At 38.8% G+C, this 27,168-nt stretch overlaps 2 protein-coding genes across 7 annotated transcripts in view; both read left to right on the top strand.

Moving 5' to 3' along the window:
• ANKRD44 (ankyrin repeat domain 44) overlaps nt 1-14,680 on the top strand; it is a 361,909-nt gene extending 347,229 nt beyond the window's left edge. For all 6 annotated transcript variants that reach the window (XM_072813230.1, XM_072813231.1, XM_072813232.1 and 3 more), the window contains exon 29: nt 14,497-14,680. In XM_072813230.1, the coding sequence (XP_072669331.1) occupies nt 14,497-14,665 (169 nt within the window). In that variant the 3' untranslated portion in view covers nt 14,666-14,680. The remainder of the gene's footprint in view (nt 1-14,496) is intronic.
• A 1,361-nt stretch (nt 14,681-16,041) lies between these two features.
• PGAP1 (post-GPI attachment to proteins inositol deacylase 1) overlaps nt 16,042-27,168 on the top strand; it is a 74,773-nt gene continuing 63,646 nt past the window's right edge. The window contains exons 1-2 of the mRNA XM_072813441.1: nt 16,042-16,257; nt 22,170-22,323. Coding sequence (XP_072669542.1) covers nt 16,111-16,257; nt 22,170-22,323 — 301 coding nt within the window. The 5' untranslated portion in view covers nt 16,042-16,110. The remainder of the gene's footprint in view (nt 16,258-22,169; nt 22,324-27,168) is intronic.

Here is a 27,168-nt window from a genome sequence, read left to right on the forward strand (position 1 = left end):
ATTGCACATATAAAAGTATAAATTTTGATGTTTCTTTTCAATTTGATAAGTTTGAACATTTGCAAACATCCCTGAAACCATCACCACAATACAAGATAGTGAACATTAATCATTACAGCCAGAAGTTTTCTCATGTTTCTTTGTAATCCTTTCAGAGTACTCCACCCAGTGCCTGCGAATTATGAGGTTTCTTTTTCTAAACTAGCTAGTGGTAGCAGGTATTACTCCTCTGTGAGTTCCAAGCATGCTTTCCTTAAATGCCTTCAGCTGTTTCTTTCTCTGGCCTCGGGTGGTTTCCTCACATGCATGTGCAGACATCCTAAGTTCTCTCTCTGTGAAGCTCTTTCGAGTCAGACACTCTGTCCTGCAAATATGATTTGGCAAGTTGTAGCTTAATGTAAACACCCATGATACCATTACCAGAATCAAGATAATTAAGTTACCCATTACTCAGAAGATTCCCGATGTTCCTTTGTTCTTTGGTCAGGTTTCCAATAGGTCAGGTTGAATTATAGAATTTTTTTCTTATTAAACTTTGTTTTAATGGGTCTCAAAATTCTGTGAAAGATTTTAGGTCAAGTGGATTCCATTAAAGATTACTGATTGTTTTAAAATTGCCACACGCACACAAACAAATGGCCCACAAAGCATTCTGATGCACACAAAAGTTAAAGCAGCACTATTCTAGAGAGAGCACATCCACATTGATTAGTTTTCCTTTCTCCTCCAGAGGGTCACATTAACTCACAAGTCAAGGGTGGCTGAGATCCATGCTCAGTTTCTCTCTTTAGTCCTGTTTTGTTCCACTGAGCTCTTCAGCTGACAGATGATTGTGTCTTTAAGTTTCATAGTCCTTGTTGCTATGCTTATGCTGAGGGTTCACAGACCTTAGAGCTATTGCTACATTTTCTTCTTTTTCCTTCAATTTTATGTTGCTTTCTCCTTTTTTACTTGTTATCACCATTTCCCCTTTTGTCCAGATTTTTCCTGAGAGCAGACTGTGCTCTCCATGACCCACTGTCCTAACCTACCACCTTTTCCTCTCATAGCAGGATGGACTATTAATTACTCTTCAGGAATCTATCACTTTAGCACAAGAGTACTGGCATCTTGGTGGTGCCAAACGGAAGACACTTCCATTTGTAAGCAGTTCCTAAATACCTTTGTATACTTTCTCTTTCCTGAGAAGAATCATTGGATTTCTCACTAAACTAAAATGTTTTGAGGACAGGACTTGTGCTATGAAAACACCAAGGCAAACACCCCCTTTTTTAAAAATTGTAGTAAAATACACGTAGCATAACATTTACTATTTTAATCATTTTTTTGCATACAGTTCAGTGGCACTAAGTACATTCATATTGTTGTGCATCCATCACCACCATTCATCTCCAGAACTCTTCATCTTGCAAAAACAGAAACTCGGTACTCATTAAAAAATAATTCCCTACTCTTCCTTCCCTCCAGGCCCTGGCAACCACCATTCCATTTTCTGTCTCTATGAATTTGATGACTCTAGGTATCTCATGCCAATGGAATCACACAGTAGTTATCTTTTTGTGACTGGCTTGTTTCACTTAATGTACTTAAGTTTCACCTATTCCATAGCAAAAAATTTCCTTTTTAAGGCTGAACAATATTCAATACTAGTAAGGGGAATGCTCTATAGCTAATCTAAGAAGTATATTTTCAGTTTCCTTGTTCTTATCTCTCTGCCAGCACTCACTAGCAATCATCTTCATTTTGTTAGACTCTTGTTTTCTTTTTAAATTTTGTTCTGACGGGGCAGCCCTGGTGGCGCAGCGGTTTGGTGCCGCCTGCAGCCTGGGGTGTGATCCTGGAGACCCGGGATCGAGTCCCACGTCGGGCTCCCTGCGTGGAGCCTGCTTCTCCCTCTCCCTGTGTCTCTGCCTCTCTCCCTCTGTGTCCATGAATAAATAAATAAATAAAATCTTTAAAAATAAAAAAATAAATTTTGTTCTGACTTAGAATCTCTGATTGTTGTCTTAGTTCTGATTTTAGTCTGCTTCTCACTTTGCTTCTGTTGACTAAACTTTGGCAACTTGTCACCTCAGTTTCTGTCCTCAATCTAGCCACTACATTTTGGATTCTTTTCACTGACCGCTCACCAGTTATGAGAAAGGAGGACCCATTGTTAGGCATCAGGGTAAGTCAGGAGCCCTGGGGTAGGAGCTATTGTGTTAGACTGAGCAGACATGGGCACCAGTAACATACCTATGGCATGCGATCCCTCCCTACAAAACATAGGAAAAGAAATAATAGGCTGAAAATCAGGCTAACCCTCTCAGACAGACTGCTGGCTCTGTCTGTCTGTCTGTCTCTCTTTCTTTCTCTCTCTCAGAACCAAATGAGTATTGTCATGCAGAACATCTCAGAGGAGATTCCTAGAGCCTTTACAATGTTACTCATTGGATGGAGGATCTTGAGACAGAGCCAGGGACCTTCTTTATACCCATCTTGGCATTGGCCTATGCAACATCCAGCAAGTGAGCCTGAAATCTTCCCGTGTGTTTCATTTCTTGGGAGCTTTGAAGCAGAGCTTTGGCAAAAGGCACCTGCCTAGAAGAGAGGCCTTAAGAAACACAACAGCACCTGTAGGTTTGTAGTAAGCCTTGTGGTGGCAGAGGGAAATGTCACACTTTAGGAAGAGCCACTGAACAGAAAAACAAAAACATGCTCAACAGCTGCCTCAGAGCACAGGTGTGACAGGGATTCAAGACTGTCACAGAAACTCTTTGTCTTCACTGAAATGTGCTTCCCGTGGGGGGGTGGTGGTGGTGGTGGTGGTGGATTTCTTAGTACCTAAAACAAAAATAAGCAAAAACAAAGGTCTACCATTTTTCTGCTGGCTGTAAGTGTACTAATCTCTCCTCTTAAGAACTCTTCACCTGTTTTTGTTTTTGTTTTAAGATTTTATTTATTCATGAGACACACAGAGAAAGAGAGAGGCAGAGACACAGGCAGAGGAAGAAGCAGGCTGCATGCAGGGAACCTGATGTGGGACTCGATCCTGGAACTGGGAACATGCCCTGAGCCAAAGGCTGAGCCATCCAGGTGTCCCATCTCACCTTCTTTTATTAAGTCAGTATTATTAAGTCAGTATTTCTGACTTAGGATTAGCCTCTTTGACAGAGAGATGATGGTCCTTGTGTTCAATAAACTGTTCATCTTTCCTTTTTCTTTTCCTTCTAGTACCAGAAAAGGCTCTTTAACTTTACTGAGGGCAAGTGCTAGTTTTTCTAAATAGCCAAGTGCTATGAAGCTCTTGATAATAGTAGCTACTTTTTTTTTTTTAAGTGCCTATTACATATCAGGCACTTTACAGAGATATCTATAATCTTCCCAGCAATCCCCATGGTAGAATGATTCTTCCTATTTTGAAGATAAGGAAATCGAGACTCAAAGAAATTTTTTTTTGAGACTCAAAGAAATTAAATAATTTCCTAAATCATAAAAATACTGAGTCAGAGGTTAAAATTGAAACAAGTCTTCTTAAATTATTCTATTATTTGAGAACGGTTCATTTTGGAGTTGGAACTCCTTGGAAACTCATTCTGTTTTTTACCAAGTCGTAAGTATTCAAAATTAAAAAGCTAATTAATCAATAAAAACAAGATGCCCACAACACTTCTTTTAAAAACGTCAATTTGCTTCTACCATCATCCTCCTTTTACTGAGATTTTGTCTTAAGGCATTTGTGCCTCAAATACAATAGAAATCCTCTCATAACCCTATTTTTAGCATTAAAAAATTTAAACTTAATTTGGTCTTTTTTTTAGCAGTCTAGAACCAGGATTAGGGAAGATCTGCATTAATAATTTTGATGATCCACTGTAGAACATTGTGCAGGCTTGGCTTTCTGGAACCACTCTATAAATGTCCTAACATATGAATAACTATTACCGTGGTCCCTAGCCCTTTAAGAGGAAACTTAAGATTCTTAAAAATTAACAAAATTCTCTAAAACAAATAAACAAAAATTAATAAAATGTATTTTGCTTTAAAGTTCTTAGAGATATATTTCCTATATCTGTATAAGTTTAAATATGCTTAATAAATTAATTAAAATGAATCTATTAACAAAATTAGTCATAATACTACATGAAATAATGTCAGAATATTTCATATTTATGTACAGTGATCTAAATAAGGCTCTGGTTAAATTGACACACGTTTAGCTAAAGTTTGAATTACACTAAAGGCCTAAGTTTGTCTGCTACCTCACTGTTAATCACGTTTCTTGACCAATGTCTAATGAGTTTGGAAAATTAGAAAATCTATGTTAGCTAATGTTAACATTCACAGATACAGAATTTTGAATCTGGAATACTGAATAAGGGATCTTCTAGTCCAGGGGTTAGCAAACTATGAATAACAGGTCAAATCTGGCCTGCTATCTATTTTCATAAATAATGTTTTATTGAAACACAACCACACTTATTTGTTTACCTATTGTCTACAGTGCCTTGCATATTACAACAGCAGAGTTAATAGTTATAACAGAGACCTTATGGCCCACAAGGCTGAAATTTATTATCTGGTCATTTGGTTCAATCTTCTCAATATGTAGATAAGGACATTTTTTTCTTTTTTAAGATTTACTTATTTGAGAGAATGAGAGAAACAGAGAGAGTGAGTGAGGGGAGGACAGAGGAGAGAATCTTCAAGCAGACTCCTTGACACAGGACTCGATCCCAGGACTCTGAGATCATGACTTGAGCTAAAATCAAGAATTGGATGCTCAATGGACTGAGCCACCCAGATGACCCAATAAGACCTATTTCCAGATCCTTTGATAATATTTTTATAGATATTAATATATGTATGCTTTGTTACATATATTAACATGTTCTTTAGCCAAAGCTCACCATTTTTTCCTATATGCTTTATCATTCTCAAGACAAAAACATATTTATTTCACATATTATTGGTATTCTCTTTTATTTTTTTTTTATTTATTTTTATTTATTTATGATAGTCACCAAGAGAGAGGGAGAGAGGCAGGGAGAGAGGCAGAGACACAGGCAGAGGGAGAAGCAGGCTCCATGCACCGGGAGCCCGACGTGGGATTCGATCCCGGGTCTCCAGGATCGCGCCCTGGGCCAAAGGCAGGCGCCAAACCGCTGCGCCACCCAGGGATCCCGGTATTCTCTTTTAACAGAGTCTTTTGTATTAGCTAATTTTCTGAATTAATATTTTATTCTCACCTATTTTTCAAATATTAAGAGTTGTTATACAATAAATAGTCTACCTTGGCTATTAGTGTTTACAATGAAAATACATTTAAACATCACAAGTTTTGCATTTCATAGTAAAAGGCCCAAAAGTGGCTAAAACCTTTAATTAAAGTATAGAGTATTACAGGCATATCTCAGAGACATATTGAAGGTTCAGTTCCAGACCACCATAATAAAGTAAATATTGCAATTAAGGTCAAATGAATTTTTTGGCTTCCTAGTGCATATAAGTTATGTTTATATGATACTGCAACATAATAACTATACAATAGCATTATATCAAAAAAAGTCCATATCTTAATTTAAAAATATTGCTAAAAAATGTTGAGTATCAGGGCATCTGGGTAGCTCAGTTGGTTAAGTGTCTGCCTTCAGCTCAGGTAATGATCCTGGGGTCCTAGGATTGAGCCCAAAATGGGGTTCCCTGATCAGCGAGGGATCTGCTTCTTCCTTTTCCTCTGTGCCCCCACCTTCTGCTCTTTCTCACTTGTACTGTCTCAAATAAAGAAAGAAAGAAATAATACTGAGCATCATCTGAGCTTTCAGTAAGTCATAATCTTTTTACTGATAGAAGGTCTTGCCTTGATGTTGATGGCTGCTGACTGATCAGGGTGGTAGTTCCTTAAAATAAGACAAAAATAAAGATTATCACATCAATTGACTCTTCCTTTTCATGAACAATTTCTCTATAGTATACAATGCTATTTGATGGCATTTTACTCACTTCTTAAGTTTTATCATGAGATTGCAGCAACTCAGTCACATGCTCAATTCCACTTCTAGTTCTCTTGCTACTTCCACGTCTGCAGTAATTTCCTTCACTGAAATCTCAAAAGTCACGAGGGTTGAATCCATGAGAGTTGGAATCAACTTCTTTGAAACTCCTGTGAACATTGGCATTTTGACCTCTTCCCACAAATCAACAATGCTCTTAATGGCATCTAGAATGGTGAACCCTTTCCAGAAGGTTTTCTACTTATTTTGCCCTGATCCATCACAGAAATCACTATCCATGGCAGCTATACCCTTATGAAATGTATTTCCTTGACCAATGGGCTGCAGAATGGGTGTGGTGTTAGCAGGCGTGAAGACAACATTAATCTTACCGTACATCTCCATCAGAGCTCTTGGGAGACCAAGTGCATTGCTAATGAGCAGTGATATTTTGAAAGGGATCTTTTCTTCTGAGCAGTAGGTCTCAACAATGGGCTTAAAATATTCGGTAAGCCATGGTGTAAACAGATGTGCTGTCATCCAGGCTTTGTTGATCCAGAGTAGATTTGGTGTAAATCTTAAAGACCCTCAGATTTTCAAGGTAGTCATTGGCTTCAACTTAAAGTCACCAGTTGCATTAGCTCCGAACAGGAGAGTCAGCCTGTCCTCTGAAGCTTTGAAGCCAGGCACTGACTTCCAGTAACTAGCTATGGAAGTCCCAGATGGCATCTTCTTCCTATGGAAGGCTGCTTTGTTTACATGGAAAATCTGTTGTTTGGTGTAGCCACCTTGATTCATTATCTTAGCTGAATCTTTTGGATAATTTGTGCAATTTCTACATCAGCTCTTTTCACTTTGCACTTGTATATTCTAGAGATTTCTTCCCTAAAACCTTGTGAAGTAACCTCTGTGAGCATATTTCCTTTTTTTTTTTTTTTTTAGCTTCATATTTAGCTTAAGGGAATGATGTGGCTGGTTTGATCTTCTATCCAGACTACTAAAACTTTCTCCATATCATTAATAAGGCTATTTTGCTTTCGTATCATTCAGCTATTCACTGCAGTTGTACTTTTAGTTTCCTTCAAGAACTTTTTCTTTGCATTCACAACTTGGCTAATAGGCACAGGAAACCTAGCTTTCAGCCTATCTCAGCTTTCAACATGCCTTCTTCTCTAAGCTTAATCATTTCTAGCTTTTGATTTAAAGCAAAAGACATGTGACTCTTCCTTTCACTAGAACACTTAGAGGCCATTGTATGGTTATTAATGGGTCTAATTTCCATATTGTTGCATCTCAGAGACTAGGAAAGCCTGAGAAGGAAAGGGACAGGAATGGGTGGTTGATAAAACAGTCAGAACATGCACATCTATTGATTAAATTTGCCATCTTATATGGCTGTAGTTTATGGTGCCCCAAGACAATTACAATAGTAACATCAAAGGTTGTTAATCACAGATCACTATAACAGGTATAATATTAACGAAAAAATTTGAAATATTGTGAGAATTACCAAAATGTGACACATAGACATGAAGTGAACAAATGTTTAGAAAAATAGTGCTGATAAGAGTTGCTTAATGCAGGGTTGCTGCAAACCTTCAGTTCGCAAAAAACACAATGTCTGTGAAGGAAGATAGAGTGAAGCATAAAAAAGCAAGGTATACTTATACTAAAGAAATGAAAAAAACGTTTATTCAAGAACACCGATCAAATACCTCCAATACAAGGTCCTACACTGGGCCTAGGTATTAAAAATGACCAAGGTCCTTTTGCAGCTTGTACTTTTGAAAAGCTAGAATCCACTGGGGGAAAATAGACATTTAAGCAGAAAATTGATATAAGGAAGACTCCAAATAATGATTACATTACTCATTCTTCCTGATTAGAGTTATTTGAATTTCAGTGTTCATTATACAAACATATTAATATGCCATCTAAAGCTTCTTAAACTGTACTTGCATTCAAGCAAATTTCTATTGTGCACTTCACTGTGAAAAGAATCCTCTAGCTTTAACTACATTTTAAAAATTCAGGAATACTGGATTTTTTTCCATCTTTATTGAAATATAATTGACACAACATTTTGTATAGCGTGTTCTACTGCTTTTATAAAGCATATAACATCACGAGGTAATACAATGCTAAAGCAAGCTTTTGTCATCTATAATTGTTATTGTCAGGATAATAATTTTATTCATGGAAGATACAAATCTGTGAAACAAACCAACAATGTTATAATGGTATTTTGCTCTATTCAATGGTAATCCAATAATTTTCCCCTTGACTCCTACTATTTTTTCATCTTGCCCCTCTCTCCTTATTTCTTTAAATAAAACATTCCATTCTAGAAGACTTTATCCCTTTCTTATAAATTCCCATTTCTTTCTTATATTATTCAGTAATTTAAACACTTGACAGTTTTAAGGTTAAAACATACTAGGTTATTCAGCAAATGTACTTAGTGCTTTATATTCAAAAGATATTCTTTATCCTCATGGAAGAGTCTAATTCTCTCTATAAGAAGACCAACATAACCCAAAAGATTTTGCCTGGTTTTAATAGTGAGAGCACAAACAGAATTAAAAATCTGGATTGCAAGGCTGAGGTTATGTTGCCTTTCATTTTGCAGCGATGGAGACTGAACTTGAAAAAAGGGTAATCAGGTTGAAAATCCTTATTTTGTTTTTGATGATCTACTCTCTGTTTCCTTGGAAACAGAGCTGGCAGCTGTAGAATTGCTGGCATTATGTTTTCTTTTCTTTTTAAGCTTTGAAACATCCAAGGGAAGGCGAGGTTTTATGGCTATAATCTGTAGACTCTGATATATTTTCAAATACATTTAAAAATATTTATGAATGCCTATTCCATATAAGGTACGAAGAGGTAAAACTAACAAGTTTGAGAAAGAGCCTTAAACCAATTGAGTGAAATAAATTTTAGTTTCTAAGAGCCAATCTATTATATATTTGGGTTTTGTTTTTTGTTTAAGAAAAAGAGGGAGGAAATAGACCTTATTTTTAAAACTTCTATAGAATGAGGGTAATACACTGAGAGACTAGTTAGTGAAATTAATTTTAGAAAACAACTAGATTCCTGGGGTGCCTGAGCAGCTCAGTCAGTTGGGGTCTGCCTTTGGCTCAGGTCATGATTCCAGGGTCCTGGGGTTGACCTGTACTCAGCAGGGAATCTGCTTCTCCCTCTGCCTGCTGCTCCCCCTGCTTGTGCTCTCTCTCTCTATCAAATAAATAAATAAAATCTTTTAAAAAAGAAAAAGAAAACAACTAGATTCCTACACCAGACAGTATGATTCTGTCTTCCTGTGTACAAAAGCTGGGTAACATAAGGCTTACTATATGTTGAGAAAACAGTTTTTGCTTCCAGAAAATAAACAAAAACTAAAAGGAGCTTAAATAAACCTAAAATGTTTTCTGAGAAGCTGATATATTAATGAATGTACTAAATGTTCAATTGAGGGGTCACTATCAAATTATTATAGTATGGTCTTTTCCTTTTTGAAAGTTTGCCATTAAGTTTTAAAAGCCTTAATTCAGGCAGCCCTGGTGGCGCAGCGGTTTAGTGCCGCCTGCAGCCTGGGGCGTGATCTTGGAGACCACGGATCGAGTCCCACGTTGGGCTCTCTGCATGGAGCCTGCTTCTCCCTCTGCCTGTGTCTCTGCCTCTCTCTGTGTCTCTATGAATAAATAAATAAAATCTTAAAAAAAAAAAAATAAAAGTCTATATTCAATGAAAATATCATAAACCTTCAGAAATAATTTGTCAAATACCTTATTTTACACATGAAAAAACTGAGGCCTAAGGAGACATTTATCCTAAATCATACTTGGGTAGTAGAACTGGAAGTTCTAGAACTGAGATTTTTTGATTATCAGTGTTCTTTAGTACTCTATTAATAATAAAGTTCGCTGAGGTTTCATTTTGCAAATATTTTAATTTTACACAATTCTTAGCAACTCATCTATTGTTTAAAAACAAGGTACACACTATTAGAAATAAAAATACTATATGAACATGTATCTAAATGAAAGAACCAACAGATGTGACTTTTTTCTTTTTTTTTTTAATGTGACTTTAACAGCCACATTTAACTATGAAGCTACATGCTTTCCAGAAAGTGTCAGAAGTAAATTTCATCAGAGTGATCTAAAACACCCTTATTACTTCAAATTGTGGGAAGCCCATCTTCTTAATTCTTCTAATCTCAGCATCTAGCTATCTATTGACTCAATCACTCAGTAATTCAAGGAGCACTATCTTTGAGCCCCTTTTGTATTACGTATATAAATCATTTTTGTCTGGGATCCCTTTCCCCCAAAACAGTTAAATACTTCTTCTTTTGCCCTCCAATACTCCTCATTCATACCTCTGAAACACTTAACGATACTTCAGTACAGTTATGTATTTACTTTTAGACTCCTTGACATCAGTGACTTATTTATATCTTATAAATCAGACTCAATGGTTTAATATATCTCTTTTTCCTAATCTCTCTTATGGAACTTGGCATGTAATAGTCAATTAAATGTCTCATCACTACATAATATATATTTTTTAAAAGATTTTATTTATTTGAGAGAGAGAGAGAGAGTGCACAAGCAGGGGTGGGAACAGAGAGAGATAGAGAAACAGACTCCCTGCTGAGCATGAAGTCTGACCTGGGGGATGGATCTCACAACCCTGAGATCATGACCTGAGATGAAATCAAGAGATGAAATCATCATGACCTGGATGCTTAACTGACTGAGCCACCCAGGTACCCCCCATAATATCTATTTTTATTTTTCCCTTGATGAGAGAGATACAAGAAAGCAAGGGATCTATGTTAGCTGGAAAGACCAGGAAAATTGGAGAGCAAGAGTGTGAAACACTGTTGACTAAGTCCTCACTGTTGATCACCTTTTGCTGATTGTCAAGTTCAGTTCTTTTTTTTTTTTAATTTTAAAAATTTATTTATTTTAGGAGGAGGAGGAGCAGAGGGAGAGGGACAAGCAGACTCCAATGCAGAGCCCAGTCACATGACCCCAAAACAATGATCTGAGCTGGAACCAAGAGATAACGGAGTTACCCAGGAGCCCCCACTAAGTTAATTTCTTAAAACAGTAACTTCTAAGTATTTCTACTTTATTTAAGCATTACCTCACTCCATTCCCTTTTTCCTACCCAATGGGTTTTATTCCTACTAGAGATTAAGGTCATCCAGTGAGAGTTCCCTCCTTTCAGTCCTCTCCATCTCAACATTTTCTTTCTTCTCATGTTTCTGAAAACGATAGATTTCTCCTTCTTCTCCTCTTCATTCAAGATCATTCTCTTTTCTTTGGTGGGGGGAATGGGCAGAGGGAGAGGGAGAGATTCTTAAGCATGCTCCATGCCCAGTGTGGAACCCAATGTGAGGCTTAATCTCACAACTGAGAGCATGACCTGAGCCAAAATCAAGAGTTGGACACTTAACTGGTGAACCACACAGGTGCCCCGAAGATCATTCTTACCTAACTCTTATTTATCCATTTAAAAATGTATTTTGGTATCTTTTTAGCCTAAAAAACTTTCAGTGAACATAACTATACTTCAATTACTTTCATATATATGAACAGGTAGTAAGAATTAGAATTGCCTGTATTTACAGCCTCCATTTTCTTCTACTTATTTATCTCTTAAAATAATCTACTTTTTCTCCTCACTGTTCAAGTGAAATAACATTTTTGAAGTGGCTTTTTCTTTATGATTTAAAATTTGTAATATGTAGTATTACCAAAAAACTAATTTAAAAGAAATGTGTCACCTACACCCTTTATTTGTCCTCATTCTAAACACACAGAAATTCTAGATATTTTACTACATTATTGAACCCTATGGAAAGAAATGAAAATCTTTGAGTTCCATAAAGAGAAATCCATAACAGTATGGAACCTCTGTAGCTCATAGTGATTGTTGGGTAGGATTAAAACAACAAAACACAGCATCTGAGACCACATAATTTCTGAGGATGATTCCAATTATTCATACAGCTTTCATTACACAGAAACTGAAAAAAAAAAAAAAGCCAAGAAATTAACATAAATGGGCCCAGCCACAGAAATGTCTCTACAACCTACGAGAGGCACAGGACTCTGAAATCTATAATTCATGCTAAGGATGAGCTTACAAATCAAAATTACAAAGGAGTTGAGGAAATCTCACATTATGAGACAGCATATATTTTATACAAGAGAAATAACAATGAAGAATTCCAGATAACACATAAATGGTCTTTAGATGAAGATGTTTAAAGGGATTTTTAAAATATAAGTGAACTCCATAAGGTAACAGTAAAACATTATGGGAGAAAAGGGACAGGTGGATTTGAAGAAAAAAAAGAAATTTTAGACATTAAAAAACAGTCATTGAAATGACACTTCTCAGCGTATAGGATAAATAAATGTTTAAGACCATGAATTGGGTAAACTAGACCACACGGAATAAAGACTGAGAGGCCAGATGAGTAGGAGATTTCCAGGGGAAAATGATGTTAAGACAGCAGAGGACAATGTTTTAAGTAAGTGGCAGAAAGATCAGGTATGACTGAAGAGTGTCATTTGAATTTGGTCATTAGGTCAGTGGTTACCTTTGGAAGAGCAGTTTCCTTGAAGTGATGGTGAGGGAGACAAAAATTCTGTCATGTTGAGGCATGGATGGGAGATGAGGAATTGGAGATAAGTATAGACACACCCTTTAGGAACATCTTAGGAACTTGGACTAAAATAAGAAGGCAAGAGCTATACAGGTGATAGTTGCAGGGAGGATTTTTCTTTTGGGGGATTAATAAGATCTAGCACATTTATATGCTTTGGTGGAGGGAGGCTAGATTGGGAGAAACCAACAGAGACTTTAACTTGATAGAACTAATTTCCTGAAGAGAAAGGAGGAGGGGATGGGAACTAAAACACAACTAAAGGGGGATTTGCTTTTGTTGTCATCCAAGGCCAGCAGAGTACCATAATAATGCTTATTTCATGCCAGGTTTTGTTCCAAGCATTTTAGATGTATTAACAGAATTGGATGGAGATAAGAAACTTGAGAATGAAGAGTTGAAGAAATGGTCATCTAAAAATCAAAATGATCTTTATGAAGATAAAATTATATACTAATAATTTGCCAAAAGAGAAGGTAGAAGAGATGGTGAAGAGAGCTTAAAAAGTGCCGAAGAATAGGAGAGGAAGTTGACCAGAAACATATAAAAGTCTTTCTGATTAGTAATTCAAATGACTGTGTCATTTTCTCCAGCAGTGCTCAGATACCCTAGGTTCAGAGCTCAGAGACAGACTCTATTGACCATGGTTGAAAGTCTGTAAGCAGACTAGGAAGGAAGGACAAGAGTTCAGCAAGTTGACGGCACTGGCAGAGGGTGAGTGACACTCACTGGGGTTAGGTTGGATAGGAAAGGAAATGAAGCCAGGAGAGGGATAATAGATGGATAGGAAAAAAGAAAGAAAAAAAAAGTAAAAATAGAAAGATTGCAAACATCAAAAGTCCATTGACTCTCTATCCCACTCCTTTCTGAGGCAGCAGTTGCCACAACTCATGAAGGCCACCAGAAGAATAAGCTCTGTCATCTTCAAGCGCAAGGTTTTCTCCGTGTAGCAGTACAGTCAGTCCACTGACCAGCGTCACTGGCGTCACCCAGGAGCTTGTTAGAAATGCAGAATCTGAAGCCCTACCCCGGAAATACTGACCCAGAATCTGCTTAACAGAATCTGCAAGAGATTCATGTCACATGAAAATTTATGCAGCACTGGGACAGAAAGAGTGTTGATTCACCTTTGGTTTATGTGTGGTTTATGCTTTGGAAGCAGCAAGGGGCAGATATTGTCTGTGATGCACTTGAGCTCCCAGGCTCAATGAATTTATTACCTTTTAATGTATAATTGAAATCCTTTTCTGAATGGGGTGCCATCCTGTACACCAGCTGGTCCCTAATTTCACCCCACACCCCAGATGCTCTCCTAGCTGAGTGCCACAGGATTGCACAAGAAACCACAAACTTCCTTTTAGTTCTAAAATTCCTTTTTTTTAACTATTTTTTAAAAGATTTTATTTATTCATGAGAGACACAGAGAGGGAGGCAGAGACACAGGCAGAGGGAGAAGCAGGCTCCATGCAGGGAGCCCGACATGGGACTCGATCCTGAGACCTCCGGGTCACACCCTGGGCCGAAGGCAGGTGCTTGCCCACTGGGCCACCCAGGCACCCCCAGTTCTAAAATTCTTTGATTTTATGTATCATAACCAAACTTCCCCTGCACATAAAAAATACGTGAAAGTAAAACTGAAATGAAGGGAAATGAAATTTAGTAAGTGCCAAAAGTAATACTAAGGAAAAATTTGCAATTAGCTACACACAGACACACACCCCATCCGCTCCTGGGTTAGCTTTCAAGAGTGATACCGTTTTTCTTTACCTATGATTTGAGTGTTTTGAAGTCGCTATTCACGACTATGAATGATTTTTGAACTGCTTTTTTTCTCCCCAGCTTTGTGCAAAACCAAATTCTTCTAAGCGAAGTGAGTGGAAGGTGGAGCGAAATTGCTTCCTCACATTTACGTGGAACCGGCCTCCGAAGACGTGGTCTGCAGAGAACAGGCAGCGAGAGACTGGTCACCAGCGTCAGTGTTCGTGGGAATTTTAATATCGTTTTTTAAAGACCTAGCAATGGTTTGTTTGTTTTGGTGTGATTCAGCCTTTCATGTTACACCAAGTTACACCAAGCACTGAATGCTGCACCTGCTGGTGATTTTTTCCTGTGCTGCTGGGGATTTTATTTATTTATTAGAGAAAGAGAGAGAGAGAGAGAGGGAGACAGAGACACAGGCAGAGGGAGAAGCAGGCTCCACGCAGGGAGCCCGACGTGGGACTGGATCCCGGGTCTCCAGGGTCACGCCCTGGGCTGAAGGCGGCGCTAAACCGCTGCGCCACCGGGGCTGCCCTGTGCTGCCGCCTTTAAGCGCGGTTACCTACTGGACCAAGGCCTGCGGTCAAAGAGGAGGAAAAACCCATTTGCCCGCCCTCCTCAGTTCACTGGTGCAGAGAGCTGGGGTGCGCTCGACTACCGCCCGGGGAACCCAAACTGCAGAGGCCCGAGGCGGTTCAGAAATGAAGGGTCTTTAAGCTGCGCAGGGAGCGACGTCTGCGAAGTGACAGCTGATGGCCCCAGCACCCTACCCCCGGGGCAGCTCCCCACCAGCAGCCGCCTCTCCCCCCCACCCCCCCCCAGGGGGCAGCTCCCCACCAGCAGCCACCTCTCCCCCCCACCCCCCCCAGGGGGCAGCTCCCCAGCAGCAGCCGCCTCTCCCCCCACCCCCTCCCCCCCGGGGCAGCTCCCCAGCAGCAGCCGCCTCTCCCCCCCACCCCCCCCCAGGGGGCAGCTCCCCACCAGCAGCCGCCTCTCCCTCCCACCCCCCCCAGGGGGCAGCTCCCCAGCAGCAGCCGCCTCTCCCCCCACCCCCTCCCCCCCGGGGCAGCTCCCCAGCAGCAGCCGCCTCTCCCCCCCCACACCCCTTCCCCGGGGCAGCTCCCCAGCAGCAGCCGCCTCTCCCCCCCACACCCCTTCCCCGGGGCAGCTCCCCAGCAGCAGCCGCCTCTCCCCCCCACCCCCTCCCCGGGGCAGCTCCCCAGCAGCAGCCGCCTCTCCCCCACCCAATCCCGCTCCCGGGGCAGCTCCCCAGCAGCAGCCGCCTCCGCGCCCCCCGGCGCCCCCGCCCCCCAGGCTAACCCACCGTCAGCCCACTCGCAGCCCGTCCCCGCCTCGCCCCGACGGCGTGGCGCCCTCCCCTTCTTTCCCTCCGCCCACAGCCCCCCTCCGCTCCTTCCTCCCCCTCGCTCTCCCGCGGGCCCACCCCCACCCCCACCCCCACCCCGCTCTCCCGCCCGCCCCCTCTGGGATTCCAGCTCCGGCTGCAAACGCCGCCTCCCCTGCCGCCGGGACGTGGGGCGGGAGGCGCGACGGGCCGGCTGCGCGCAGGCGCAGTGCGCGGCGGGCGGGCGGGCGGTCTGCGCAGGCGCGCGCCGCTCGGGCTGCTCGGGGGCGCCGGGCTTCGCTGGGCGGGCGCGGGCGGGACGGGGGCCCCGCGGCGGCGGCGGCGGCAGGATGCTCCTTCCCTCGGTCAGTGTCTGGAACCTGGCGTTTTATGCCTTTATGATGTGCCTGGCGAGCCTGGGGCTGTGGGACGTCTTCTTCGGCTTCGAGGAGAACAAGTGCAGCATGAGCTACATGTTCGAGTACCCGGAGTATCAGGTGAGCGTCGCCGCCGCACCTGGGCCCTCCCGCGGCCGCTCCCGCTCCGGCTCCCGCGCCGCCAGCCTCCTCCCAGTTTTGTCGCCCTCGAAGGTTCAGCAGACACCCCCCTCCCGGGGTGCCCTCACCTGCCCGTTGCGTCCTCTCTTAACAGCGGGGTGTCGCGCAGGTGGGTCCCCGAGCATCCTCCCGGGTGCCCCCCTCCCGGCCCCGAATCCCAGGCACAGATTCTTTGGCCGCCCCCTGCGGTCCCCCGTTTGCGTCCCTCTCTAGAGACGCCTCTAACTTCAGCCCCTCTCCCTAAACCCAAATCCCAATTCCCCCTGCGTTTCCTACCTTAACTCAGCAGGTGCCCCCGGAGCACACTCGGCTTTCCACGCGCCTGCACTCTCACCATCCCGCGCGGTGGTTTGCACGTTCAGCTCTTGCTTTGCTAGAAGAAGGAGCTGATGGCTGCATCCCGAGCCTGGCCTCTGCGACTCCCCGGTGTTGCTCCAGCGGGACGGGCTGGCCCGATGATGATGAGCCCATGCAGGGGGGGAGTGTCGGGGTTCCCTCCCGTGGTCGCGGGTCGCGCGTGTGCAGACCTGCCGGTGCTCGTGCACGTCGCCTCTTCGCACTTGCACCCCAAACCTCTGTTTCGTGGTGGTGGTTTTTGTTTTCTCACGGTGTTGGCCATTGGAGAGAGCCCCGGCCCTTCTTGGCGCCCTCGCTCCCCACCCCCCGTCGGTTCCATTTGGAGTTATTTTCAACCACAGTTGCTTCATCAGTTCAGCAGAGTAGAACCTTGCATCTCATTCATGACCAGCTGTGGCGATAAGTGACACAACTGCCCAAAGTAATTCCTCCGGAAGGATTCTTTTATTTCTAAACCCATCTCCTCTATTTGTTTGCTTGAGGTCATTATGGAGCAGCATGTTACTTGATTAATGCTGTTGATTATTTAGATCCTAAAGCTTACCTAAGGCTTCAGTGGCTGGAAAACATCTCTTCCCACCCCACCCCCCCTTCCGTGGGCAAAAATTCTAATTCAGGTTTCATTTGAGATCCTTGGAAGAGAGTGGAAGAACTTGGTATCAAATGCTATTGAAGGAGATTTCTAAACCCATCTCCTCTATTTATTCAGACAAATAGAGGTACACTCTCGTGCCATGAGAAGTGTACGTACTGGTACTGATAAAACGCATTTTAAAGAGACTTTTTTTATTTTATTTTATTTTTTAATTTCTTTTTATTGGAGTTCAATTTGCCAACATATAGCATAACACCCAGTGCTCATTCCATCAAGTGGCCCCCTCGGTGCCCATCACCCAGTCACCCCAACCCCCTGCCCACTCCCTTTCCACCACCCCTTGTTCTTTACCAGAGTTAGGAGTCTCTCATGTTCTGTCTCCCTCTCTGATATTTCCCACTCATTTTCTTAAAGAGACTTTTTAAAACCAGAGCAGATTCTTTTTAGGTGGAAGAATGGAGATGGTGATTGCCTCAGTGTAGAGGTCATTATGGAGCAGCATGTTACTTGATGAATGGTGTTGATTATTTAGATCCTAAAGCTTACCTAAGGCTTCAGTGGCTGGAAAACATCTCTTCCCCCTCCGTGGGCAAAAATTCTAATTTAGGTTTCATTTGAGATCCTTGCAGGAGAGTGGAAGAACCTGGTAATCAAATGCTATTGAAAGAGATTTTAACGTGTTAACTGTTGTCTGGGTTTCTGAGCACACGTACTGGTTTGTATTTATCAGAGGCTATGCATATTTAAATACGTGGGCGTTTAGTTTAGTTTTTACCTGAAAATAGAGCCCTTATAATCTTTTAATTTTTCTGTGGTTTAATAATGGGGAAACTCTCAACAGGTTGAAGTAGGTCACTTTGGTTTTGTACTGTGTTGAGTTTGATTAAAACAAAATTATCTGGAACGATACAGAACTAATTCTCATTTATTTTGAGATTGACCACAATTATTGAAGCTATTTTAATATCTGCAGTAGTGGAAATTTAGTGTTGAGAACAAAGATCCTCACAGATCTTTGGATCCTCACAGACCCATTTCTTGCCTCGTACAGTTAACTGGAAAGATGGAAAATTAGGTAATGCAAAAAGATATTTGGCTTCCCCCCCCAAGTAGTCTGTATTTAGATATTTTGATTTAGATTCCCTTTTTGAGGCTTTACACTTTTGTTAATTTGTTAGTATAACTGTTAATTTGTCAGTACAGAAGTAATTACAGTGGAAGGAGTTTCTGATACGCATTTTCAGTAGATTTTTATGATATAAAAAACTGTGTTAATTCACTACATTATTTATATTTGATTCTTAGACCTTTTATTGTGCATACCATGTCGTGTTACTTGAGAAATACAGTTAAAACCTGAATAGAGGGATCTCTGGGTGGCGCAGCGGTTTGGCGCCTGCCTTTGGCCCAGGGCGCAATCCTGGAGACCCGGGATCGAATCCCACGTCGGGCTCCCGGTGCATGGAGCCTGCTTCTCCCTCTGCCTATGCCTATGTCCCTCTGCCTGCCTCTCTCTCTCTCTCTCTCTCTCTCTCTCTCTCTCTGTGACTATCATAAATAAATAAAAATTAAAAAAAAAACCTGAATAGAAATGAGTCATTTTGAATATTGTGAGACTTATGGATAACTGAGGTCATTCTATTAAAAGCCAGTAGTTAATGAATATATATTCTAAATACATTTTATATATATTATTTACTTTTAGTTATATTTTATAGTAAGCTTTCTAATTGTTCACAGGTTGATGTCCAGCATTTTTGATGACGTAGTCATTGGGTTTTCTTCTTCTTGATGCTTTCTTTTTTTTTTTTACTGGTAATTTGCATATTTCTTAGCAAATTTTAGAGGAAATGAGAAGTAGTTGAAACATACTCAATTTTATTCTCCATTTTAGAAATAAAAGGTGGGACAGGAATTTGAACCTAAATTTGTAAAATGAAGTTTTGAATTTAAAATTGGGGTAGCCTGGGTGGCTCAGCTGTTTAGCATCTTTAGCCCAGAGCGTGATCCTGAAGATCCGGAATCCAGTCCCACATTGGGTTCCCTGCATGGAGCCTGCTTCTCCCTCTGCCTGTGCTCTGCCTCTGTGTGTGTGTGTGTGTGTGTGTGTGTGTGTGTGTGTGTGTCTCATGAATAAACAAATAAAATCTTTTTTAAAATTTAAAAAAAAATTGTTTTTCATTTTCTACCTTTAATTTTTTTTTATTTGCTTATTCAGAGTTCACTGAACATCTCACAGACCTACCAGGCAAAATACACATTATCCTTTAAAGCTTCTTGCTTTATTATGATAGCAAGGCAAAGCATTTATTTGGTAGCAAACAGTTTTAGGCAAATTGTAGAATTTGAGAAGAAACATCTGTGTTGTTTTTTCCCATACAGTAATTTGTTTGTCTTCAAATATGTGACCTAACAGCTAACAGTTGCTGTCTGAAAGAAAATCTTTATCACACTTATTATTAAGTGTGATGTTTGTTTAGCAAATAATTTATTGATTAACTACACTGTATCAAGTATAGTCTAGATACTGGGTATGGGTGAGAGGGAATTAGAGATCAATTAGACGTGTGTCTTAATGACTTTACAATTTTCATGTCTTTATAATACCATGGGGGGGACAGGAATGTAATGGATAGTTAAAATATAATGTGCTAAACAATAATTTCACCGTAAGAGTGCCTATGAGGCTCTTCACAGAAGAGAGCATTTAAGTTCATCTTCAGTAGTCAAAGGCCGTAGAGAGGTTATTATGAATTAAAGGGAATATATATACATATAGTTCTTGAAGCGCAGACACAAGAAAATTGCAGGAATAAAGAATAGCATATGTGAAGGTGGGAAGGCATCAGGACACATTGTATAAGTTTTAATTCACAGGTAAAATATGTATAGATCATAAAGTTAACACGTTAGTTTTCTTGATTCAGTATTTTTCTAGCACTTGGGAACTTGTTAGAATGTTTGTCTTTTGAAAGGGTTCTGGATTAGAGATTAGAAGGACCTGTTCTGAGGAAGTCAAGAGAGGATGGACAGCAGAGGCAGGATTGTGGAGATTGAACGTCTATTTAGGGGAGGGGTGCTCATTTAAAATAATCTACAGAAAGTAATTTAAAATTTATGGGAGTCTTGTTGCTATAAAACCTTTCTTTTAAAATCCCTTGACTCTCTTTTGCTTCATATACCTATACGTTTTCTGTCTTCCATCTGATCAAAACCCTTCCTGTTTTTTCCTGCCACTCCCAGCTTGAACTGTGGAATGTAATTTTGCCGTTTCGGATAGTTTCCTATTCTTCTGAGTTAATTTTAAACTAGTTCAAAATTTGTTTAGCTGTGTACTAAAAAGAATGATCTAATACTCATGTACTGTCCTTTTCTAAAGGTGTACTAAATTGAGAGGAGTTAAGAGTAATATGCTTTCTTTTTGCTTAATGTGTACTTTTACAAAATATTGCGTCATTTTCATTTTTGATTATATATTGGAATATTATATATTGGTATAATAAAAACTGAAAATGACGCAATATTTTGTAAAAGTATACATTCAATTGGTACAAATTTGAATTGAAGTCCATTCATATGACACACACACACACACACACACACACTGTAGTAAATTGCAGGATTGGTATTTCTGAATTTTGAGTATTTGATATAAAATAACTAATGTCATAAACAATAAGCTCACCATCTTTAAAGGTGTTTTCAGGTGTTATAACATAGATTGTTTATGGTAATATTTTTTAAAGAATATTCAGGAATGTGCATGAATAATCAAAATTCTGCTTTTTAGAACAGTGAGGTTTTTCAGTGTCATTACCATTTATAGGCTTTAAAATTCATTCAGTAGTTAAAATTTTTATCAAGCATATGTACAGCACTGCTAGATCATTAAATCTACTGATGTCTACTTAAATAAAATCTGTTCAATGTAACTGGCTTCATTTTTAATGATTTCTATACTTAATAAAGGAGCAGCAGCAGAAGGGCTTATACTTTACCACCACTTTTATAGATGCCTAGTTTTGGGGGATGACATTAAGACCTAATTTGTATTTTGTTGAAAAAAATTATATGAATTATTGGCTCATTTGTTATATAATAATATGAATTGCATGCAGAGTAGTCTAAGGCTTGCTGACAAACCATATACCTGAAAACCAAAAACCATGAAAACCAAAAGAGATGCTAACTCATTGGAATGTTTACGGTGAGGAGAGTGTACGTATTTTGACCCAAGACATGGCTATAAGGTTCAGATTAATTTGTGAAACACACTGCAGATTGAAGCATATGAAATTGAGAGGTGAAAAAGCTGCATTATAAAACAAGCTTACTTTTTTTTGAGTAATATAACAGCTAGACTATATAATTGGGTCTAAGTAAAATGAGAGACATTACAAGACAGTTTAAAATAGCAAAAAAGAATCAATTTGATAATGGAAAGGTTTTATCATTTCTAAGTATAATTGATACTGATACTATGTTAAATGCATTTCCAATTATATTAGATGTAACTTGCAGGAATGTAATGGATAGTTAAAATATAATTATATATATAATTATGTTTTATATATATATATAATTAGCGTGTAACTTGCTGACGTACCCCAATATTTTTCTTTTATTAGTGGCTATTTTGAATTAGAATTTCAAGTAGTTCCATTTTATGCATTCCTGAAGACTACATGGTTCAAAATTCACTCAAGACAAATTCTACATATGAATAAACTAAAAGTAAAACTTAGTGCAGTTTTATCATCAGTAATATTTTTATACTATACTGTTTTTTTTTTTACTATACTGTTTCAATGTGTATAATTCAGAATTGGTCACAGTTGACTGAATTATATTAATACAACTGATTAAAGTGAAATTGCCTTTTTATTTATTTTTGCTGCAGAAAATAGAACTGCCAAAGAAACTGGCAAAACGCTATCCTGCATATGAATTATATCTTTATGGAGAAGGATCCTATGCTGAAGAACACAAAATTCTCCCTTTGACAGGTATTCCAGTTCTCTTTCTTCCTGGTAACGCTGGAAGTTATAAGCAAGGTAAGTCTTGGAAGTAAATTTTAAAAGCTATAAAATTCTATTGGAGAATTTATCAGGTACATACTCTGTGTTAAGTACTGTGCTAGGCACACTGGGAGACACAAATATGTGACATTATGTCTGAGAGAAAAAAATGTGAGCACAAAAAATAGTTGAAGACCACTTAGAGAAGAGTAAGAAGAAAAAGAACAGGATAGAGTGGTAGGATAAATGATACAGGGATTCAGGAATTAGCAGAAGAAAGGTTTATGTTGGAAATGGAAAGTACAGAAAACATACGCCAAAGCACTGATTTGAGAAGTAAATCGGTGTTTGTTTTGCTAAACAAGAGAAAAGATTGGTTTCTTTCTTTTGGAGCTATTTTAATTAGATCTGGAAATACTGATGGGAACTCAGAAAGGGAAGTTTAATGTATAGATCCCAAAATGAATGTTGGCCTAGAGAAAATAGCCATTCTTTCTGGCATAACAATTAAGTAATCTGGAAGTAATTTCATTTAAAATGAGCTTTTTGGTTATTAACTGGTGTATTCTTTTATATGATAAGAATAGGATTCTTTCAGCTTTTAGTATAATTACTTACATGCGATGCATTTATCTAGTAAATAATTGTGTTTTAGGTATTAGGGATCCAAAACAGACCAAGATAGATAATATTTCTCCCTCTCATTAAACTTATATTTTTGTTGGGAAGACAGCCATCAAATAAATAATGTAAGTAATGTTAAAAGTTAGAAAGATCATGGGATTGAGCCCTGAACAGGGAGTCTGCTTCTCCCTCTCCTTCTGAGCCTCCTCTGCTTTTGTGCTGTCTCTCTCTTGTGCACTCTCTCTCTCTCTCTCTCAAATAAATAAATCTTTAAAAAAGAAAGTTAGAAAAATAAAACACAGGGATAGAGGATAAATAGGATCAGAAGGTGGCTAGTTTAGTTGAAGTGGCCAGGAAAAGTCAGGATGAAGATGTAACATTTGAGCAGAGGCTTGAATGTAGCTAAGAAACTGAGGTATGTGACTCTTTGGGGAAAGACGCTGAGGCAGGAACATGCTTGGTACATTCAAGGCCATGAACCTAGAGACAGTGGCAAGAAATGAGGGAAAAGTAGCTACAACCTATATCATATAAGCTGTGGAAGAGACTGAATTTTTCATCCGAGTGTGATTGGAAACTTTTAGAGGGTTTTGGGTAGGAAATGATATAATCTAATTTTTCTGTTGGTAATCTTTGAAATATAACACATATACAGAGAAATGTGTAGAATATAGATACTCAATTAAAAATTATTATAAAGTGAATACCCATAGAACTGAAACCTAAGTCAAGAAGTAGAAGATTGCCAATACTGTGGAAACCCCCTGAATGCTCCTTCCTGATAAAACTTTCTACCCTCTTTTCTAGAGGTAATCACAATCCAAACTTAAGGATAGTAGTTTCCTTGACTTTTATTGTTTTAGTATCTAAATATGCGTCTCTGTCTCTAATACAATCTACTTTTAGGGGATTATTTTTAAACTTTGTAGCATAAACATTTAGTATGTATTCTTTTGTGTTTGGCTTTTTCCACTCAACATTTTAAAAATTCATTCAAGTTGTGGTATGAACTGTGATTTGTTCATTTTCCTCACTCTGTATCATCCCATTATATGACTATACCTAGTTTGGACATTTGTGTTATTTATAAGTAATTACAAGTAACGAACATTTTTCAACTTTGGATCGCATAAACCCATGCTTCTGTAAGATGTTTACTGTAATATAATTTCGTGTCAAAGGTTATGTGTATCCTTTTAATTTTACTGTTTGTGTTAATTTATACTCCCAGAAACAGTACATTATACTTCCTTTAGCTTCACATCCTTGACAGCATTGAAATTGTTAGATTTTTAAATTGTTTACAGTCTGGTAAGTGTGATTTATTTTTTAAAAATGATTACTTTGGCTTTGTTGTGTAGAGAATATGCTGCAAAGAGGCAAGAGTGGAAGAAGGAAAAATACTAAACATCATTAATCATCAGGGAAGTACAAATCAAAACCACAATAATGGATATCATTTCATACCCAGTAGGGTAGCTCTAATCTAAAAGATAATAGCAAGTGTCATGACGCTGTGAAGAAATTGAAACCCTTATACATTGCTGGTGGGAATATAAAATAGCAGAATCACTTTGGAAAAATAGTTTGGTAATTTTTTACAATGTTAAACATAGAGTTTTATGCTTAGTAATTCCACTATAGGTATCTACCCAAGAAAAATGAAAACATACAGTCACGTAAAAACTTGTTTATAGACGTTTATAGCAACACAATTCAAAATAGCTAAAATGTAGAAACAACCCAAATGTCCATCAACTAAATGACAGATAAGTAAAATATATCCCTAAAATGGAATATTCTTCAGCAATAAAATGAATGAACCATAAAATAAGAAAATTACAGGCCAATATCCTTGATGAACATAGGTGCAGAAATCTTTAGCAACATATTAGCAAACCAAATCCAACAATACATGATCAAGTGGATTTATTCCAGAGATACAAGGAGGTTCAGCATCCACATATCCATATGATACGATTAAAGTAATACAATGAAAGATAAAAATCATATGATCATCTCAAGAGATGCAGCAAAACCATTTGACAGAATTCAGTATTTATTTATGATAAAAACTCAACAGAGTGGATATAGAGGATGCACCTCAACACAATAAAGACCATATATGATAGTCCTATAGCTAACATCAGACTCAGTGGTGAAAAGCTGAAAGCTTTTCCTCTAATTTCAGAGACAAGACAAGAATGCCAAATTTTACCACTTTTTTCAACATAGTATTGGATGTCCTAGCCACAGCAGTAAAGCAAGAACAATTTTAAAAAGCCATCTAAATTGGAAAGAAAGAAGTAAAATTGTCACTATTTGCAGGTAACATATATAGAAAACCCTAAAGACTCCACAGAAAGCTGTTAGAATTAACAAATGAATTTGGTAAAATGCAGGATACAAAATCAATATACAGGAAACTGTTGTGTTTCTGTATACATAACCAGGGAAATTAAGAAAACAATCCCATTTATAATTGCATTGAAAAGAGAAAAAAACCTAGGAATAAATTTAACAAAGGAGCTCTACGAGATCTCTACACTGAAAATCTATAAGACACAGATGAAACAAATAAAACAAAAATACAAATAAATGGAAAGAGATTCTCTGCTTATGGATTGGAAATATTAATATTGTTAAAGTGTCCATACTGCCAAAAGCAATCTATAGATTCTGTGCAATACCTATCAAAATTCCAATGGTGTACTTCACAGAAGTAGAACAAATTATAAAATTTGTGTGGTACCACAGAAGATCCTGAATAGCCAAAGCAGTCTTGAGAAAGAACAAAACTGGACATGAACAAAAAAAACATGGAAAAAAATGGAAAAAAAAAAACCAAAAATGCTCCCTGATTTCAAACTGTACCAGAGCTGTAGTAATGAGAACAATATTATATTGGTAGAAAAACAGACCCACAGATCAGTGGAACAGATTGAGGGCCCAGAAGTAAGCTCACATATATATGGTCAATTTATCTCTGATAAAAGAGACAAGAACATGCAATGGAGAAAGAACTGTCACTTCAATAAATGGTTCTGGGAAAACTGGACAGCCACAAGCAAAAGAGTGAAAGTAGGCCACTATCTTCCACCATGCACAAAAATTAACACCAAAGGGTTTAACACCTTTGCGTATAACACCGGAGTCCTTAAAACTGCCAGAAGAAAACACAGGCAGAAAGCTCCTCGACATCAGTCTTAGCAACATCTTTGTGGATCTCACTCCAAAGCAAGAGAAACAAAAGCAAAGATAAATAAATGGGACTACATCAAACTAAAAAGCTTCTGCACAGCAAAGGAAACCATTAAAATGAAAAGGCAGCCTACTCAATGGGGGGAGATATTTGTAAACCATATAAACAGGGGGTTAATATCCAATATCCAAATATATCCAAAATATATTAAGAACTTACATAACGACAAAATGGACAAAGGATCTGAATGGACATTGCTCCAAAGAAGACATACAGATCACCAATAGGCACATGAAAAGTTACTCAATATCAGTAATTGTTAGGGAAATGTAAATCAAAACTACTTTTTACCTCACACCTGTCAGAATGGCTACTATCAGACAAGAAATAATAGAAATGAAACTTGACCATTTACACATGGATGGACCTTGAGGGTATTATGCTAAGTGAAATAAATCAGAAAAAGACAAATACCATATGATTTCATTGATATGTGGAATCTTAAAGGAAAAAAAAGAATAAACAAAACAAACTCCTAGATACAGAGAACAGACTATGGTTACCAGAGGGGAAGGGTGTTAGGAGTGAGAAAATGAGTGAAGGGAGCCAACAGTGTGGTAATAGATGATAAATAGATTTGTGGTGATGATCACTTTGTAGTGTATACAGATGTCAAATTATAAAACTGCACACTGGAAGCTTCTATAATAAAAAGGAATGAATTAACTGATAATTCCATGAATACCATGAATTACATGGTACAGTGTGGGTGAATCTTGAAAACACTCTAAGAGAAAGAAGCCAGTCATAGAAAGCCATATATATGATCCCATTTATAGAAATGTCTAGAATAGGCAAATCCATAGGGACAGAAAGTAAATTAGTACTTTCCAGGAATTGGGAGAAGAGGAATGAGAAGTGACTACTAATGAGTGTAGGTTTTTCTTTTGGGAGTAATTAAAGATGCCTGAAGTTAGATTAGATTAGTAGAATTTTGTGAGTATAATGAAAATCATTGAACTGTACACTTTCACATAAGTTGTATATGAATTATA

Source organism: Canis lupus, chromosome 36 (genome assembly GCF_048164855.1).
Source record: "Canis lupus baileyi chromosome 36, mCanLup2.hap1, whole genome shotgun sequence".
Taxonomy (NCBI): Eukaryota; Metazoa; Chordata; class Mammalia; order Carnivora; family Canidae; genus Canis; species Canis lupus.